General features: G+C 49.2%; 1 protein-coding gene across 1 annotated transcript; it reads right to left on the bottom strand.

Annotated features, from left to right (window-relative positions):
- Positions 1–765: 765 nt before the first annotated feature.
- Positions 766–9,455, bottom strand: LOC131569191 (serine/threonine-protein kinase PAK 3-like). The gene is made up of 9 exons (XM_058821396.1): positions 9,323–9,455; positions 7,456–7,519; positions 6,714–6,762; positions 5,834–5,946; positions 5,062–5,179; positions 4,280–4,379; positions 3,683–3,879; positions 2,208–2,345; positions 766–849 (listed from the first exon to the last, which is right to left on the bottom strand). Exons 1-9 carry the CDS (start codon positions 9,453–9,455, stop codon positions 766–768), a joined length of 996 nt encoding a protein of 331 aa, XP_058677379.1.
- Between the last annotated feature and the right edge of the window lie 6,245 nt (positions 9,456–15,700).

Below are 15,700 nucleotides of genomic sequence, written 5' to 3' on the forward strand. Positions count from 1 at the left end.
CACAGCTGAAGGCCTGCATCTGCATAAGATGTTTGGGCTGCCCCATTCTTCCTTTGCTTTTGCCTGCAAATGCCATTGTCCTTTCTGCCTCAAATAGAAGTACCAAAGATGGCCAAAAACTGACCAGTGGGCCATATTCCAAAGGCAGTCTGGTCTGGAGAGGATGACTGAAGAAGATCCTTCCCCACTTTGACACCATACCAAAGACACCATTTCACTTTCCTCCTTTAAGAAACAACAGACAATTCAGATGGAATTCTGGAGTTCATTCGCAGAGTGAGAAGGAAGGGGATCTTCAAGGTGAGTTGTGGTTTCAGAAACTTTATTGATTTTCAATCCTATTCTGCAGTCCTATTAGACAATCCTACTCTAACCCTAACCCTTACCTTAACCCTAATCCTTATCCTTATCCTTATCCTTATCCTTATCCTTATCCTTATCCTTATCCTTATCCTTATCTATATGTTTATCCATATGTTTATCCTTATGTTTATCCTTATGCCTATGCTTATCCTTATCCTTATGCCTATGCTTATCCTTATCCTTATCCTTATCCATATGTTTATCCTTATGTTTATCCTTATGCCTATGCTTATCCTTATCCTTATGCCTATGCTTATCCTTATCCTTATCCTTATCCTTATCCTTATCCTTATCCTTATCCTTATTCTTATCCTAATCCTTAATCTAATCCTAATCCTAGTCCTAACCTACAATCCTACTCTAAACCTGTTAAGGAATAAATAAATGGTCCTGATGTGATTGTCACATTTTTGTCTCCTTCCTCTTCACTGCAACAATCAGTGGCACCAGGCTGGACGCAGGCTCAGCATATCTTACAAATGGATGCTGCCCAAAGGGAAAAAAACCAAATCAACAAAATACAATGAACCATGACTTTCCGAGCTCAGTGCTTCACAGGATTGCTCCTGCCCCTAGAAGGATGCAGGAAGAGGAACAATGGGACCGTCTACACCTCCATCTTGATGTGCAGGATTTTGCCATCACAGGCAAACCTGGCCCAGAATCTCACTCACCCATTTATACAGGTGTCTTCATCTTGCTGAGATTTTAGCCCTGCCAGTGCTCTAGAAATGGTGCTTTCTGTCCTTGGAGTTTCTTCTTTTCAGGAAACTCCAAAGCCTCTCATTGGTCCCTCTCTTTGTAAGACAGGCACTGTGCTGATTTCCGCAGGGAGACAGAGCAGTGTCTACCTTTCCATGCCCTGCCCCTTGTGTGCTGGTCGGCACCTTCCTTCCCAGCAGGGCCAGCCCAGGGGCACTGGGCCCTGCAGTTCCCACTCTGCCACACAACCTGGCAGCAACCCTGGCACAGTTCCCGTCTGCTTGAGGGTGCCAGGCAGCAGATGGGGCTGGGACAAGTCCCTCCTGGCTGTCTCTGTTTGTGGCAGAAACCTCTAAGGGTGGGCTGGGGGGCACAAACCAGGGCCCCTCAGAGGCTCAGAGTGAACCCCCACAGCCCCTCCTGCCCACAGCCAAATCTCTGACTGCTCAGCTGGGACTGGCTTCCTTGGGTTCCTGCACCTCCATTTCATGTCTCTGTACCCTGCATTGCTCTACTTCAATTCTTTTGACATTAGGTAAAACTGAACACAGCACCAAATTAAAAAACTAAGAGCGTGACAGAAACAGAAAACAGAGCACCTCTCCTCTCAGGAAATGTAGAGAGAGGTGGAGTTATTCAGCTTTGTGAAGAACAGGCCCCAGGGAGACTTTATTGCCACTTTCCAAGACTTCAGAGTGGCTTTGAAGAACGTGGGGGACATCTTTTTTAACTAGGCCAATTACAATAGGATGTGGGTGAATATTTTTAAACAAAATGGGGATCAAGTCAGAGTAGGTCTAAGGAAGAACTTGTTTACTCGGAGCATGGTGCCACCCTGGCACAGGTTGCCCCAAGAGCTTGTAGGTGCCCCGTCCCTGCAACCATTTCAAGTCAGGTGGGAAAGGGCTCTGAGCTACCTGCTCTCTTTCAAGATGTCCCTGCTCATTGCAGGACACTTGCACCAGAGGACCTTTAGAGGGCCCTGCCAGCCCAGCCCAGTCTAGGATTCCTCACCATTTTCATTTGAAGAGCCCCAAGAGTGGAAGTGAGGAAGAAGAGGGCTCATCTGATGTCTTGGACTTGAGTGGAGGAGGAGCCCATCCCTCAGAGCCTGTTTCACCTGCAGCCCCTTCACATTTTACCTGCAGGAGCTCCTCGGCAGACCAGCGCTGCTCCTCATCTCTCTGCAGGCAGCAGCTCAGGAAGTCACGCAGCAAAGCTGAGAGGAGCTTGGGATGCTGCAGTTTTGGGGTCCCTACTTTGGCTATCAGGCGTCGAGCCTGGAGAAAAAAACCCATGAGGCTCCACCTGCTGCTTTCACATCTCTAAGGCTCTCCCAGATCCCTTTGTTTAGCCTCTGTTCCTCAGTGGCAGTTACTGCCCTGACAGAGACCCAGAGATGACTTTCCTTTCCCAACCAAAAATCCAAACCCTGATGCGGCCACAGCTTTTCCACCATCCCACAGATCTTGCCTTGGCAGCTGATTTCATTGACTGACCTAGTTAGTGGGAACTACATCAGCAAAAGCATGTTTACTTCTCTGAGGATTCATACCAGTTTTAGAGGCTTTATGGAAGAGGGACTGTGCTATACTAACTAATTTCAAGGGTTAGTTCATGGAAGGCATCTCTGCACTGCTTGTTGGTCCTTTAAGCACACGTGCCTTAGAACAAAACTCATCAAGCTTTTTGTGCTGTTCTTGAAAACAATGGGAATTGGAAGAAAAGAAAGAAAATCCATCAGGTAATCCCCAGGTAAGGAAATAAAGATTTACAAACTCATCTTCAACACAGCCACATTAAGATGCCTGCTGCGGTGTATTGGGATGGAAATGCTTGCTTGGGCACACAGGTGCCACCTGCAGCTCTGTCTCTCAGCAGTCTGAAAATTGCAGCTTCCCATTTTGCAGCAAAAGACAAAATTGTCATGGTCAGAAGAAGGAGAGGTGCCATCCCTATGGTCACCCTCTGCTCATTTGGCTACTCAAGTCAATGCATTAGTGGTAGGCCCATCTCAGAAAGTGCCAGGAAACAAACGGGAGGTTTTGGCAGGCTCTCCACATCACCAGGCTCTGGCTTGGTGACACAGAGAACGTGCCTTGGGCTGTGAAAAAACATGGTCACTAAATGCAGTACAGCAGCACTGCACAAGAAGCAGAAGAGACTCAGTGGCCTTTACACACTCATGCCCAGGTTGCAGGCATGTTTCCCAGTGAGAAGAAACTGCACACTGGGTTAGGTTCCCCTCTAAAGACTACAGTTTTAGAAACTTTGTTGGGTTTGGGTTTCCTTCCTTCATTTATGGAAAGATAACAGAAGTTCTAAGATGCTTGTTTCCTTTTTCTGGGGCCATCTCCACAGACAAAAGAACTGGAACCACTTATAACCCAAAGGAAAGTGTTTCCTGAGAATGGAGTTTGTTTGCATGTGGTAAGGCTTGAGTTCGACCACTGATGTATCCAAATCTACAGCAGATGCTGATGTGTTGCAGGGACATTTTTAGAGGGGACCTTGGTGGAAGTAGTTCCAGCAGATGGCAATGGGATTTTGTCCAATGGCATGCAGGGAATGGGACAGGTGAGAAAGACAGTGGGATCGGTGAGTATTTGCTGCTTACCGAGGCATGACTTTGGTCCCAGTAAGGAGGTTCTTTTTCTAACATTTCAATCCCCACAATTCCAAAAGACCATATGTCCACTTTGGGGCCATATGGTTGACCTGTCGCCACTTCAGGCGCCATCCACCAAGGAGTCCCGGCTACCAAGCACGGTCTGCTCTGCTCAGAGTTGAGCTGAGTAGAGAGGCCAAAATCAGCTGAGGAGAAAGAAAAATACTGGTTTTATTTTAATTCTGTGCAATTGGGAAAGCAAGCAAAAGAATTCCCCAGTAGAGGTTTGAAAATGTGCTGTTGAATCTCCTGACAATGGCAACTTAAAAAATCCCCCGATTTTTTACACTGCCTCCAGCAGTGGCTTTTGTTCTTTGGAAACTTTAGACTTGTAGCTCCCTCCCTCTTCCTGGACACACACAGGATAACACTACTCTTGACTTCTTGTTCCTTGTCCTATCTCTGTGCACGTGGCAACTGCGCCCTCAGCTCACAGTGGGTGTCCCTGCGCTGCCACCAGCACCATTTTTGGGGAGCTGGCTGTCACTCCAAGCAGCCCCACACCCACATCCCTGGAACGCTGCACCTGACCAAGAATCTACTGACTCAGCTTGACAGAGCCATCGGTTCTGAGAAGGATGTTGTCACTCTTAACATCTCGATGGATCACATTGTTTGAATGAAGAAAATCCAGTCCTTGCAGGCACTGAGAGAGGAAAGAGAAAGAGGAGGGCAAAAATGAGTGATGTGATTTCATCACACGAGAAAGAAACAAAGAATCTAAAAGATTCCCGCTCCAGGGGAATGGGGAGTAATGGCAGAACACAGTGCCATTGAGAGGAAGAGCTTGCTGCTCCAACACTTGCCGAGCAGGACCTTTCTGAGGAAAGGCATGTCAGCTTTGGAAAGAGCAACAGCACCTGCTCTTTTAGACTTTCCCCTGCAAACCAGCCAGGATGACTCCTGCTGCAGTGGATGTGCTCAGAAGCAAAGAGCATTTTGGCTGCACTTCTATCCTTCTTAGCTAAGGACTGAGAGAATCGAGTCTAACTTTTTTCTTTGCTGTTTGTTTCAAATCCTGCCACCAGCACCTTTGCTTTAACAGGCAAGGAATGCAGTGAGGACAGAAAAAAGTTTAGCGAGGCAAGATGGGGAACAGCAAATACAAGAGGCGGAGCGAGAGTACAACAGTAGGAGATAAGAGTACTGGCACTGAGTACAGTGAGTGCAGGGCCACTGGCAGGCCTTTCACTTGAGATGCTTTTACTTGCCCATAGCATACCAGCCACACAGAAACAAAGCTTGGCACATGAAATCACTCCTGTTCTGAGCCCCTGTTCCCAGACAATCCTGCCCAAGGCCTCAGAAGCACAGATGGGATTGCTGACCTCCCGACTGATGGCTGCAATGTGGTCTTCAGACAGGAAGGTCTTGCGGATGACATCACTCAGGGTGCCTCCATCCATGTACTCCATTACCAGCCAGAGTTCCTCACCCAGAAGGTAGCTGAAAGAAGGAAACAAGGCCGGGGAGATAAACATGCATGACTACCTTGATGTTTTGCTTCCGAGTTTCTTGTTTCCAGGTGCCTTTGTGACTAGGACAGAATCAAAGGAATAGACAATCTGCAGTCTGTGCAGTCTGGAGGAGAAAGGCACAGCAGTGAAAAAGGAGATGTCTTAGAGATGTCTTAGATGGCCAGCAGGTGAAAAATGCAGTTTAGTAACAGCCCAGGTAAAAACCTGTCAGGCATGGTGGTTCTGGAAATAAGCACCAAGTCTTCCTGGCATGCCCAGCAATGACAAAGAGGGGCAACGATCTAAGAGAAGTCCACTTTAGGATGGTTCATCAGCATTTAAGAAACTTTAAAAAATCAATCCCGAAAAAATGTGGAGGCAATGTACTCTGAGGGTGTTGACTTAGTAAGATACAGCTGACCCAGGTTTCAGTAATTTTGGAATAATTTTCAAACGACAAGTGGCAGGGAAAACTCATGCAGACAAGATGCACTCTCCTCACATCCATTGGAGATGAGTAAAGAAATATGAATAAATAAAAATTAACAGGTCTACTTTCTGCCACTGACCAAAGTGGATTTTTAACCTCTCATGTTTGCTGTATGTAAATGCCCCTTGATGGGATAAGACCATGACCTCTCACCTGTCTAAATAATTCACAACACTGGGACTCCTACACTTCTTCATGATCATGATTTCATTAACAGTTAGTTCCTTCGTTCTCAGTCCTTGAAGATGTATTTTCTTTATGGCCACCTAAAATGACATTAAAAATCAGTAACTCGAGAAGTTGGTGGCACGAGACGACAACGCACATGGAGCAAGTGATTTTGCAATGACACAGCTGAGCTGTGCCAAACTGCCTTGTGATTAGGCACTGCAGTAATTAGGAACTGACATTCCAACAGCCCATTTCTCTGCTCCCTTGGGGGACAGTTACAGGACATGTGGGGCCACTGACGTTTTGCCTTGTCCACTTGGTAACAGTGGTGTCTCAGCTATCACCCACAAACCTCTGACCACACTCTCTGCTGCTTTGTTTGGGATTCAGAAGAAGTAATCCATGCCTTAATACTCTGTGCATACATCTTGGGCTATGGGCATGGCTTAGGGCTTTTAGGGACACCTTGCAGATCTCTCCCTACGTGCAGTTCCCAAGTGAAGCACTGCAGGTGGCTAAGGAACTACCAGTAGCTTTCAGATGGATTTGCTGGCAGCCAGAAATAAGAATTCAGGACTCTGAAGCTGTAGCCCCAAAGAGCAGTGAGGTGCTCTAAGGCACCACCTTTGTTTTAGCAATGGAGAGTGAGTGAGCACGTCCTTCTGTGAAAGGAACCGCTGCCTCCGTGCCTTCCTTCTGGCAGCTGAGGAGGACAAAGTCCCAAATGTATTGTGCAGGCTGGCACCAGTCTGTGCTTCTTGTGCCTTTTCAGCACAGCTCTGCCCAGAGCTCCAACCACAGCTCACACCAGAGGGGAAAGCCCTCATGTGCAGCAGAGTCTGTGGGGCTTGTTGACATTTACCTCTCCTCCTGTGGCATTGTTGAGTGCTCTGACCACTTGTCCAAAACCCCTAGAAACAAAACAGAAGCAGAGAAAGGAGAAGCTGTTCAGCTCCTAGAGTGAAAGCCAGCCCACACAGGAGATGTCTGCTGGAAGTGTCAAAAACCTGCGGGAGGCAGGAGGGCTCTGCCGGAAGGCAGATGATGCATTTTCCTCTCCTCCAGTGCATGGGCACTGGGCCTGTTTCTGAAGCACTGGGGTTCAACTTCTAAAGGGAGTTTAGTCATTCCTCTTGGGTTTCACTTTCTAAACTGTGTGGTTCCTATCCTGACCACAGAGTATTTCCTTCTGCAAAGCAGGGGAAAGAAATGTTCTTGGGAACTGTTATCTCACACAGCTTTGATAGTGGCTAGGTTGCTCTTTCAGGCAAGCAAGTTTCTTCTTTTCTCATTAATGGGGCAGTATGATTTGGAGACATACAAAAATGCTAAGGAAATTAACACAGAGCTGTCCCACACTTGAGACACAAGGAGATCTTCCACGTCCTGTTCCTTGATGCAGGCAAGACCTTGGCAGCACGGAGATGTCTCTGACAATGCCTTCTGAGCACACTCACAAATTCTGAGCAGCACTGAGAGATGGGGTCATCTTATCCCCAGTGTGTGAACATGTTTGCAGCTGGCCTGACTTCACACTGGATAGACATTCCACCAGAAGAACACCTGGGCCATGGCTGTGCAGGAGTAACTGTGGTTGGACTCACCCGCTGCCAATGTGTTCCATTTCGGTGTATATCCTAAAGGGATTTTCCTGGTTCACCATTCTCTCTGAGGGAAACAAAATGCGGGATGGTGACTTTAAAGCAGAGATCCCAGCTTCCAGGAGATACAAAAGGCAGCCCCACTGTCTGGGGCTCTGAGCCCTTTGTGGTCAGCTGGGTAACAACAACCACAACCACAACAGCAACAGGACAGGCAGCCCTGCAGTGCAGATGGCTGGCACAGAGACTGATTTTGTACAGTCCTTTGAAGAGTTCTCTTGACAGGAAACAAAGCATGGGGAGATGTATTCCCAGGAGAGAAGGATATCTTCCCCACCCTTTCAGCAGTTGGCCAAAGGAATTTATTTCCATTTGTAAACCAGAGCAGCTCATGCTATAACTGATCCCAAAGGGGCTTTCAGCATCAGGAGCCTGACCTGTTTATGAGCAGGCTGAGCTCAAAGATGCCCCTCTCCCAGCTAAGGAAGGCTGCAGCCTCTGCAGTCCCTCCAGCCCTCAGGGGCAGGGCAGCTAGCACATCAAGGCTGGCAAAGCCCAAGCATGAGCACTGGCAAGCAGTGGGAAGAAGCCACAGCAAGCCTGAGCCTCTTACAAGCTGTTGCCCCCATTGAGGACACGACAGGATGGGCTTTGAGATCAGCCACACCGAGGGTGTGTGTGGGCAAAAAGTGCCCTTTTTGTCCCAACAGGTGATAGCAGACACAGAATCCACTGGGCTCTGGTCTCAGCCCCACCAGGTCTTATCTGAGAGCACAGCACTGGCAGCTGTTACAGGCAAGAAGCAGATTCATTGGGTTGTGCTGCAGAATCACAAAGGACTTGATGTGTTTTCCTGGAGACTGATCTGAGCAGGGCTTGGGCCAATGGGTAGGATTCTAACAGTCATGGGAAAGAGTGGGAATTGGGTATGGAAAAGTGCCATGGATCTGAGGAATATACCATGGCTGGGCTGGAGGCTCTCTCCTGAGAAATGCCTGTAGTACAGTTTTATCTGATCATGCCACTTGGATGCGTCTCTTGGACTCATCTTGATAAGCATAAAACTAGAAGATTAAATAAAGGTTGCTACAAAAGTATCGCTTTTTTCTTTGGGGGCACATGGAAAACATCTCTTGCTCTCTATTTGTCCTGTAACCTGTTGTCCTTCCAAAACAGTTCTTATTGACAAAAAGATAGCATTCTTGTCAAAATAAACTGCAGATGTAGTAGTGGTAACAGTAGCAGTCATAAAAATGCCATCAGTAAGACATGGGGCAGAAGGGTGCTTTCAGGATGGAGAAAAACCAACTCCACTAAAAAAGCCCCACAAACCATAAACCGAAAAAACCCAAAACACAAAAAAAACCCGCCACAGAAAAAAAAAAAAAAGGCCTCCACAAAAAATAAACAACACAAAAACATGGCCCCACTCCCAAAAAAAAAGTCCCCAACCAAAAAGACAAAACTCCAAAACCAGTCCATTTCTGTGAAGTTTTTTGCTCTGATTACTGGTTCGAAGTCAGGAGTCTAAGGAGAATTTAGGAAAGTAAAAATTCTGTTCAGTTTGGCACTAGCACACGAGACTTGTCTAGATCATTTGCAAGGTCACAGCCTTCTGTTGATCCCAGAACATCCCCTGCTTCAACCTTTAGCAGAGAGAGAAGCTCAGGCAAACCCAAGCTAGTCCAAGGTGCCCTCAGAGGCAGCAGGAACACCCAGAGCTCTCTCTCGCTGCCTCGGAGCACAGCACTTCCTCTGGGGAGTCCTAAATGGCCCTGTGACACCAAACTCAGGAGGAGCATTTGGTACAGCTCTGCTGACACCTGCCCACAACACACTGTCCCTCAGACAAGAAACACCCCAGACGTACCCAGCATCTCCAGGTGCTTCTTCTCAGTCTCCTCTTTCAGGGAGATGAAGTAACTGCCCGAGCTTGAGCTCCGAGCTTCGACAGAAAGGCTTCCTTGGGATGATGCTGCTGCGGCAGCAGGATCAGAGCCCATGATGTGCTGGACCTGGAGCACTTCTGGTGGGCACTGTTCCTGTGCCTCACTCCAAACTTGGGGCCCTTCATTGCCAGACATTGGCTGGAATTCTTTGCAGGCTGCCCGGTGAGATGTCAACACTCGCACCTCAAGTCAAACAGAACAAAGCAGTCAGACACTACAGCTTGTCCCTGTCAGCCAGGAGTCGTTGACTGTGAGGAAAGGCAAAGAAGAGACTGACAAGGGATACAGACAGCTTGTTTCAGTCCTCCATCTGGGTCACCACGTTCCACTGTACAAACACTTGAAGGAATAAGGACAGCAGGAATAGGCCAGAAGAACAGAGCAGCAGTGGAGATTGAGCACACCAGGAAATGTCCTTCAGAGTGACTGTGATACACACTAGAGCAGGATCGCACTCAGAGGCATGGCCCCACTCCCTGCTGCTCTGAGTGGAAAGGCAAGAAGGGCAGAAACCACCAGTTTGGTGACTGCAGTGACTGCATCCCACTTTCACTCATTCTAGAGCCTGAGGGAGGCGATTAAGTTTCTCTCTGACAATTTTCATTTCTTCCTCCAGCCTCTTCTCCCTTGCCCTGTTGCTAGCCTCAGAGTCCTGCAGCTCTGCCTGCACATGTCCTTTGATAGACTGTAAAGGAGAAGGGAAAGGACACTTCATGAGTGGAGTGGCTGCCACTCTTTCACTCACCTGGTTTTGTTGATGGCTCCTGTGCTGATGGAGATTCTCCTCTTGAATTCTTCCCATGTCTTCCCTGTTCTTTCTCTTCACATCCATGATGGCACTCTGAGCTTCGGGCAGCTCTGCTTGTGGCTCTGCCTTGATCTTCTGTGCACACAAATGCAGAGCAAGTGACTGGGAGCTGCCATCAAGCTCAGCTTTTTCCTCTTGCAGCCTCAAAATCACATTTATTCAGCCACTTCTTTCTGCTTCCCTCCCCACATCTGCTTCCATTGCAAACCTCCTGTCCCAGGGCTGATCTCTGCAAATTCCAAGGCCCTGTGCTTTCAGTGCCTGTGGGACTTCCTGGCCTCCCCAGTCCCAAGAGCTCTGGTTTATGCCCCTCTTCCTGCCCTTCCCTCTGTCTCCTGGCCAGTCAGGCTCACCTGGCCATTCTCCTGTGGCTCTTCCACCTGCTGCCTGATCTGCTCTTCCTGCTCTCGGGCTGGGAACAGCTCTCCCTGAGTCTGGCATGGCATCTCTGATGAAGCACTCTGCTCCTGCTCTTTCTCTAGAAGCACCTGCACAGAAAGCAAGAGAAGATGGGTTTCAACTTCCCACATGACCTTTGTGGGTCAAGACTCAAAGACTGCTGGGCTCACACGTTCCAAAAGCACTGTGCTGCTGCTCTGCTGGGTCATTCTCTGCCCGAGAGGAGGCACAGATTCCAAAGTGACCCTGGCCTTATAATCAGGGGCCATCTGGGATTGAAGCTTAAACAGCCTCTCAGGCAGCTGACAGGGAAGGTGTGGCATTTCTCAAGGGTCTGGTGAGGGCCTCCCTCTGCTTCTGCCATGTCCTGTTTGTCTTTCTGTAGTGACTGACACCCCACCATGTCCCACAGCTCCATCCTGGCTCTGCAGGTGGCATCCTGGGTGAGCTCAGCCCTTGTGAGAGACACTCCTGGAGTTCATGTTCTCTTCAGGCCTGCACCAGCATTTCTGCCTTTCTGACATCCACTCTCTTGCTAGAAAACCTGGTCATTCAGGAGATGAGGATGCATGCAAAGATCTCTGATGGAGGTCACAGAGCCTCTATGGCCACCTCAGTACATGGAGGAAGACCAAAGTCCCTCTTTTGTCAACTGAGAATTCTGACCAGCAGAAAAAGACACTCTCCTAAGGTCCCATGAACGAATGCACTTACACAGCCCTGAGGAAGCCAGTGAAGGAAACCATGTGTCATGTAATGCATGGCATGTATGACCAGAGTCACCAAACACCACCTAAACATGGAATTGTTGCACCTCTCTAGGACAGGCAGAAATTGAAAGAATTAACAGGAGACATCAGGACACAAAAAGCCTAAGGAGGAAAACAATTCTGAATGGAAAAACCATCATATCTGGAGGGGGAAACATCTCTGCCTGCTCAGAATTGGTCGAGGGAACATGTCTCTAATCCTCTCCAGAAGGGATGCTTTTGGTGATCTTTGCATCCCCAACTGCCTTGGGCCAGAGCCAGGAAGATTCAGTTATGTAAATGTTACATAGATAGATAGGTAGGAAGATAGACAGATAGATCTCACTACTATAATCTCCAGTTACTGCCCTCTCTGTTGCTGCACACATCAAACCTGGTAGCCAGTGTGCCGATCAGCAGCAATCCTGAAATTGTTCTCCTGTTCCTCAAAAAAGCACATTCTTGGGGAATGTGGAGATTGTAGGTCCTTATGGAAAGGAGTCAGACCCAGAGCATTGCAGTGGGAACTGCACTCTTTGTGCATCTGTGCTCGGGCAAGTTCTCTTGGACTCAACCACACTGACAGTGCTAAAGTGGCTGGAATAGAAATGCAGCCCAGCCCCTTCCAGTTTCTGTGATCTCTGAGGAGCAGATGGAATGCAAGGACATTGACCTCGGGCTAAATTTGCAAACACGTCACACAGTGATTCTCAGGGCTGTTGAAAAACAGAGACAGTGTTAAACCCAAAGTGATCTTTAAGGCCATGCATGAAGGCTTGGAAACACAAATGCTCCATCTGCATCAAGGTAAAAAAAGGGTGCGAAATGCCTTCCAGAGCTTGATAAGGGCAGAAAAGATGGTGCAGCAGCATCCTTGCTTGCTGGAAAAAGAGAAAATGAACAGGGCTTTTCCTCCTAGGAAACCCACAAACCACAAGATGGAAGTGTCAACCACTCCAGTATCTTAAGCCCTTGGATGCAGTGATGGCAAGTTTGGCACTGAAACAGCCCTTGTGCTGAGCACTGTCATGCAGGGATTGATGGAAGTCTGCCTGGAGGTGCCTCAAGAGCCTCCCATTGTCCAGGCTGAAGCTCCCTCAGCACCTCCTCACGGGCCTTGTGCTCCACCCCCTTGCCCAGCTCCCCTGTCCTTCTGTGCACACGCTGCAGCCCCTCCATGACTCTCTGCTTCCCACGGGCCCACAGTGCACACAGCACTCCAGCTGTGGCCGCGGCGCTGCCCAGCACAGGGCCACGCTCACTGCCCTGCTCCTGCTGCCCCACTGCTGCTGACACAGGCCACCATGCCCTTGGCCTTCTTGGCCACCTGGCCACACGCTGACTCATCTGCAGCTACTCAAGGCCGGCAGCAAGCCTGCGTCCTTTAGGCCCATGCAGCTCCGCAGCCACAAAGGTGCCCATTTCACCTCAGATACAGCAGGAACAACTGCAGGTTGGCCTTCCTGTTCTGAGCAACACAAGACAGCAGTCAAAGACTTGCAGCATCACCCCCACTCTTGGCTCCAATGCACTTGCCAAAGCTTCATTCTTCACCACTAAACAGATCAGCCGAAAGTTTCCCCATCTGGTGTTTGAACCTTCCCAAAAGCCAAAACACAGCTGGGCCAACAGTGTCTCTACAAGTGAAGAATGACTCAAGAAAACTGCAGAACACTCCCACAAGCCAAAGACACCTTTCCAAAAAGGGAAAAGAAGCAAACAAAGCCTTTTGACCTCCAGCACTACCATGTGTGCCCTTGGCCATGACATCGCAGAAGCCCAGAGATGGAGCTTCCCTGAACCAAGCAGACAGAAGCACAGCTGAAGCCCCCAACTCTGCACTGCCCCAACAGGACAGGTCAAAGGCCAATTTCTCGCTGTCACTCCCTGCAGGAAATGGCTACGTCCTGCAGGACTTCGGTACTCAGCATTCTCGGCCAGACACAGCAAGTGCTGGCTGCTCAGAAACTTGCATCTCTGCCTTGCACTAAAGACAGCGCCCCCCACAACGGGCACTTACTCTCTTGAAATGATGAGCAGGCCGTGGTCTGACCATGGCTGGACAAAGGCAGTGGTCGTCTTTCTCATTATCCTTCTCTCTGGCTTCTTCTTCAATAGCAGAGAGAGCCAGGGGGAAGACGGCTCTTGCTTTCCTCACCTGTGACAAGAGAGAATCATAAGGACACGACGTTACCTGATGCCTATAACCTTGTTTCTCCTCATACCCACCGCCACCTCTTCTAAGGAGAAATCATCAACTTTGTTAGCAATGGCATTCTAAGTCACTCCAACCAGATTAAAATGGGCACATTCAAAAAAACAGCACATGGCTATGACTTCGATATTCCTCCCTGGCTATTTGCAGGAAAATTTATCTCTACAAAAGGCAGCTTTTGGTTCTTGAAAGCTCTGAAATGGAAAAGTAGGAAAGAGCCAGCAAGGTCTTTGCAACTGCTTAGCAGATATGGAAAAGTAAAAAGGGCTCAGAATCCCTTCCAGTGCCTATAAGGACAGGAAAGTTTTTGCGGAAGCATCCCTACTTGCTGGAAAAAGAGAAAATGTATAGGGCTTCTCCTCCTAGGAAACTCACAAACCACAAGATGGAAGTGGCACCCACTCCAGAGTCTAAAGCCCTTGGATGCAGTGATGGCATGTTTGGCACTGAAACGGCCCTTGCGCTGAGCACGGTCATGCAGGGATTGATGGAAGTCTGCCTGGAGGTGCCTCAAGAGCCTCCCATTGTCCAGGCTGAAGCTCCCTCAGCACCTCCTCACTGGCCTTGTGCTCCACCCCCTTGCCCAGCTCCCCTGTCCTTCTGTGCACACGCTGCAGCCCCTCCATGACTCTCTGCTTCCCACGGGCCCACAGTGCACACAGCACTCCAGCTGTGGCCGCGGCGCTGCCCAGCACAGGGCCACGCTCACTGCCCTGCTCCTGCTGCCCCACTGCTGCTGACACAGGCCACCATGCCCTTGGCCTTCTTGGCCACCTGGCCACACGCTGCCTCATCTTCAGCTACTCAAGGTCACCAGCCCTGCGTCCTTTTGGGCCACGCAGCTCCCCAGACACAATGGTGCCCATTTCACTTCAGATACAGCAGGCACCATTGCAAGATGGTCTACCTCTTCCGAGAAACACAAGACAGCAGGCAAGGACTTGCAGCTTAACCCGCACTCATGGCTCCAAGGCACTTGCCGAAGCTGCGGACTACACCAAAATATGCCCCAACAGAAACTGGCCGCTTCTGCTTTTGGCCTCACAAGGAGGCGTCGCAACTTTGCACTTTGTTCCTTTTCCACATGGGACAAGAATGGCCCCCCACAGCTGCATGGACAACACAATCCTCCCTTTGCAGCTTATCAAAAGCCAAAAGACAGTGTGCCCAAATTAGACTCTACCAGTGAAGAACTGCTCAAGGAAAGTGCAGACCACTTTCACAAGCCAAACACACCTTGCCATAAAGGGAAAACAAACAAACCAAGCCCTGGCACCTCCAGCACCTCCTCCTTTGCTCTTGGCCATAGCACTGCAGAAGCCAAGACATAGAGCTTCCCTGAGCCAAGCAGCCAGATGCTCTCCCAGAGGCACCAGCCCTTTGCGGCCTCAACATGACAGGTCAAAGGCCAAGTTGTGCGGTGGCTGCCTGGAGGAAATCCCTAGCTCCTGGCAGGACTCCAGCACCCAGCATCCTCAGCCTGCAACAGCAAAGTGCTGGCTGCTCCAAAACTTGCAGCTCTGCCTTGCACTAAAGACAGCACCACACACAACTGGCACTTACAGGTCGGGAATAGGGTGGTGAGAACAATGTTGGAGGGTTGTTGTCATCCACCTCATTTTGCTCCTCTTTGGCTTCTTCTCCAGGAGCAGCGGGAGCCAGGGGAGAGACGGCTCTTGCTTCTGTCATCTGTGGCAAGAGAGAAGCATGAGGGACAGCCCGGTACCTATCATGTAGAACCTCATTTCTTTTAACAGCTACCACCACATCTTCTAAGGAAAAAGTCGTAACATTTCATGGCGACAGAGGAGTTCTAAGTCACAGCCACCAAATTAAAAAGAGACAATTCAACAGCACTCTAGATGGATATGAAGTTGATTCTCCTGCCTGGCTGCTATCAGCAAGCAAGGTTATCTCAGAAAAACAGAGCTTTTAGTTCTTGAAAGCACTGAAATGGTAAACAAGGAAAGCAACAGCAATGCCTTTGCTACTGCTGCTGCAGATGTGGAAACCTAAAACTGGATCAGAATCCCATCCAGGGCAGGAAAAAGCAGAAAACGCTGTGCAGAAGCATCTTGGCTTGCTGGATAAACAGGAAAATGAACAGCCTATCTCGTGCTTGCAAACC

The sequence above is a fragment of the Ammospiza caudacuta genome, chromosome 29 (genome assembly GCF_027887145.1).
Source record: "Ammospiza caudacuta isolate bAmmCau1 chromosome 29, bAmmCau1.pri, whole genome shotgun sequence".
Classification (NCBI taxonomy): Eukaryota; Metazoa; Chordata; class Aves; order Passeriformes; family Passerellidae; genus Ammospiza; species Ammospiza caudacuta.